Source organism: Nanorana parkeri, unplaced genomic scaffold (genome assembly GCF_000935625.1).
Source record: "Nanorana parkeri isolate BGI_ZX_2015 unplaced genomic scaffold, ASM93562v1 scaffold4, whole genome shotgun sequence".
In the NCBI taxonomy this organism is placed as follows: domain Eukaryota; kingdom Metazoa; phylum Chordata; class Amphibia; order Anura; family Dicroglossidae; genus Nanorana; species Nanorana parkeri.
Genome location: NW_017306272.1, coordinates 4,160,770 through 4,165,162, shown reverse-complemented (window position 1 = coordinate 4,165,162; position 4,393 = coordinate 4,160,770). Strand labels below are relative to the sequence as shown.

At 39.1% G+C, this 4,393-nt stretch overlaps 1 protein-coding gene across 1 annotated transcript in view; it reads right to left on the bottom strand.

Moving 5' to 3' along the window:
- Nucleotides 1-1,334: 1,334 nt before the first annotated feature.
- Nucleotides 1,335-4,393, bottom strand: part of HIBADH (3-hydroxyisobutyrate dehydrogenase) — a 100,076-nt gene continuing 97,017 nt past the window's right edge. The window contains exons 7-8 of the mRNA XM_018574171.1: nucleotides 2,743-2,899; nucleotides 1,335-1,658 (exon numbers count right to left, since the gene is read on the bottom strand). Coding sequence (XP_018429673.1) covers nucleotides 1,500-1,658; nucleotides 2,743-2,899 — 316 coding nt within the window. The 3' untranslated portion in view covers nucleotides 1,335-1,499. The remainder of the gene's footprint in view (nucleotides 1,659-2,742; nucleotides 2,900-4,393) is intronic.

Genomic DNA, 4,393 nt, shown 5'->3' with positions numbered 1-4,393 from the left:
CTTCTTGTGTAGCATCAAGCTGGCAGAATGAATGGCAGACCAGTTAATGCTGCTCTTGCTGCTGCCAGAATAGAGCAGGCTTTTCAACGTGCTCAGCAGGCTCTTAAACGTGCTCCTCTTTTGTTAGCCAGAGTTCTGCTGGCTTGGGCAGGTGAGTTAACACACAAAAAAAGCAAACTTTCCTTCTCTAGTCTAGTGCCAACAATGAAAGCACCCTTATACAGGAGGCATAGGACCGATAGAGAAAAACGGTGAGAATTTGAATCTCTTTGCATAATCTTCTATAAGGTATAACATTTGTTTGTGACCATTGCAAAATGTTTTTCGTCAAAACAAATGTATGCAATTCTGAGCTTTAAGATGTGTGCGGAAGGTGGCTACACTACTACAACAACTAAATGCTTTAACAAGACATATACATAGAGCCCCACATATCTTTGTGTTGGGTTATGCTTCAAAGATCTGACATTTTCATGCATCTGCCCCAGAGAGAGGTAAACACTATTCTGGGAAAGTGATCCAAGTATTATGTAAAAATTGGCTACCCAGAGGCAAAAATGTATTATACTATTCTGGACCATGTTGCTGGGGATGTGAAAAGGTGGTCTGCCATCTTTATGATTCAGATATATGTACTTTAAGAAAGAAAGGTAATAATAGTAAAGGTATTTACTATTAATCTAAATTTAGGCTGCAACACACACCACATGCACAAAAAATAACACCATAAAACATATTTGTTGGGAAAAAAGGTTTAACTATCATGTTTTATTTAGGGTTCACATAAAAGTTCTGAAGCTTGGTTTACAATTATTGATTATACCTCCCTCTGTGTATCAGTGTTAATTTTCAGAACTGGACAGACAAAAACATAGTACCCGAGTATCTAAAAAATATAGGCTCATTTCTTCACAGTGGCCTGCAGAAGACTATCCTATACTGTCCAAAACGTGACTGATAAAAAACAAAAAACCCAAAACATACAGGATTATCCAACAAAGCAGCCCAATGAGCAAAGTATAGTGCAGTATCTTCTACCAACCAACCAGAAATCACTTCTTACCTAATCCGATTATAGTTCTCAAATCTGATTGGCTGCTGTGGGCTACAAAATTGTATTCTGCTTCACTGAATAAACCCAGTACAGTAACAGGTGGGATTTGCTGTAGAACAGAAATGTCCTGCTCCTCTTAAATACTGCATGATAGAGTGACAATTACAGCTATAAAAAAAGATCCTGAAAAAAATTATTGGTGACCTAAAGATCAGGCCTGCGATGGCCTAAAAACTCCGGATTCAGAGTGGGTAGACATGTAGTGGTTTCTGGGCATTTCTTTACCATGTACTTCTTTTTTTCATAATAAGGATGCTGCGTCTGAGACCACATAATCACTTCTACAAAGAATTCCTCACCAACGTACACCCTTTTAACTTTGTCCTTTTCTGATTTACTTAACATGGATTCAAAAATAGTGCTTGTAAAGATCTTAAAAAGCTGTTCACAAGTTTTCTTCTTCACGTAAAAACTGAAAGATGGACGAGAAATCTTTCTGAGCATAGCCCTTGGCACACATAAGTCTGTATATCTGATGAGACAGAGATCCCAGAGGTGTCGGGGTTTTAGTGTTTGTGGCAGAGTCCTGGGCCAAACCAAGATCCTGTAAAATAAAAATGATATTTTAAGTACAACGGTGAAAACAGATGATCATCATGTTTCATTTGGGTGCAAAAAATGAAAAAAGGGCCTCAGTCATGAAGGGGTTAAAAAAAACAAAACTTGCTTAATAGTTAAAATCAGAACTTCTGATAAATGGTATTTTGATGGTACTTCCTCTCTAGAGCCAGCTCTGTCCACCCCCTCTCTCCTGTATGTCCCTCCAATGAGCACTGGAGAAACAGAGAGGTGAGGGGGAATCCCTGTGGGAAGTGGTGACTAACAGTTCCCGCTCTCTTCAGGGAGGAGACCGTGAGTTGAGAGATCAGAGGTTTGTGATTGCTCAGCTCTTGATCTATAGAGCCGGCATGTGACAACTGCAGTGTCACACGCTAACTCTAAATATTGGGAAGAGTACATTTTACTCTCCCAATACCTTTCCTTTAACTCTAGTGAGCATGCACAGGTCTAGAAGTAGAAAAACAACAACTTATTCACAACATTTTACTAGATTTTTTCGGTCTGCTCAGTGAAGTCACAGGTCCTCTTCACCTTTTTCCTCCAGCAGTGGGTGGATCCTAAATACTGCAAAGCAGTACTACTCTCTACAGCGTTCTATGAGGCTGTAGAAGGGGTGGGGCAATGAAGCCCTGGGTTCCCAGGAAGTGGCATGAATGACGTTGGGCGTCATTTAACCCAGAAGAGGACTGAGGCTGGACCGTCAACTAGGTGGCTCTGCAGGGGACAGGGCAATAGAGTGAAAATGGCATCCGGAGTGGCTTTTTTATTTATTTTTTTGGGGGTAAGCGGTTTGTTTTTTAACATTGTATTTCAGTATGATGTATTCATTAGAAAAGCAGAATGCAAAAGGTAAATAAAGCAATTTGTTTTAGATCTGCCCAACAGTATAAATGATAGCACAAAGAATAGACTGCATCTCAGGGGAGACATTTGCATTCCATAAAAGGGTCACCTTAAGGCACGCATACAATTGACTTAACACTTTATTTACTTTCTCTTAACATATAAATCCATTGAATTTCTATCCACAATCAAAATGTAACACAACAATTTGCATAATAATATACCTTGGCCATAAGTGTTGTTCCAAATCCACCCTGGTAATTATTGGCAGAGGGCACGCCTTCCATCACCCCTGGTACAGGATTGTAGGTGTCACTTGACCAGCATCGTCCAGAGCTCATGTTCAGAATTTTGGCCAGCAGCTTTGGGTCAAGCCCTAATCTATAAAGGGTCAAGGAAAGCATATTAATGTTCAACTGCATCAGGACACGGGTGACATGTTTTACACACAAGTAACACAATGTCATTTTTCACTCTTTATTATGTGTCCAAAAATGGTGGAGTATTGATATGGGAGATAGAGTAAGCAATATAAATTAAAACCCATAAATCTCTCATACTGTTATTATGCTGCCTTGTTTACAGCTCTCATTATCAGATGCAGCACATATTTCAGAACTGCCTGGGTAGATTTTGGGGGAGAAAAATGTTCAGTGCACATTTACATATATAGTTTATGTGCTATATATTTCAGCTGTGGATTACTTGTTTCGCTATCATGCAAGGAGGTAAACAAATGTTTAATACCCTTTAAAAAAAAGCAGTCAAATAAAAAACATTTTCCAACTTAAAAAAAAAAAAAGCTTTAAGTGTGCCTAAAACCAAGAACAAAAATATATTATATTGCATCTTCATAGCCTTTAAATTTGGTGGCTGCAAAACTTCTCTTTTCAGACTTTTTTCCCCTTTATTTTCAACTGGTAATCCTGCCAATAATACACTTTGGGGGGAATTTATCAAAACGGGAGCAGACAGAATCTAGAGCAGGTGCCCATGGCAACCAATCAGCTCCTCTCTTCAGTTTGTTCAGCTAAGCTTTGAAAATTAAAGAGAGAAGCTGATTGGTTGCAATCCAAATCTCCTCCAGATTTTTTCTGCTCCAGTTTTGATAAATTCTCCCCTTTGTATCCTAGGGTGACATTGCTCGCTCACTCTACTGTATATCTATTGAGGATCAGCACCATCACCCTAGTCTGCTCATGCCTAATTTAAAACACCTTTTCTTTATCTCTATAAAATAGGAGTAGTTTATCGAGGTGAACTGGGCAGGGCTGCGCTACTTGAGATCTCAGTGCAGCTACGGCAGAATGCACAAGAAGTTAAAAGCTCACTGGATTTCTGGCAGGGTCGACAGGGTTTTGGGTTTTTGTTACACTTAACAAATTGCTTTTAATTGTGTATTTGACAGATCAAAAGGGAGAAAATAAGTGAACCTCATTGCCGGGGTTTACACATATTTTAAGAAATGCAAACCTAAAACTGGTACTACAGAAAAACAGGAAAAGTTATTTGCATACCTTCCAACCCTTTCAAAACTCCCCATCCTCTTATAGATGTTTTAAGCACTTCAAAATACAAAGTGCAAGTAATATTATTTGTAATGCTGCACACCACATGGCACAGTAGTGTCTTACAGTGTGTTGTGACACGCTGTAGAACACGTCCATTGGTAAGGTGTTAGGGTGCCAGCAGGAATGAACGCTACAAGCAAAACACACCATTTCTCATGTTGATGCAGGATGCAGTGCAACAGTGTAAACCCAGCCTAGGAATTAGCTACAGAGATGTTATATTTTGCCAAAAATGTAAACATTTAGAGGTGCCAGCAATGAACACAATATCTACTTTACAACATTTCAAATCTACATTGAAAAG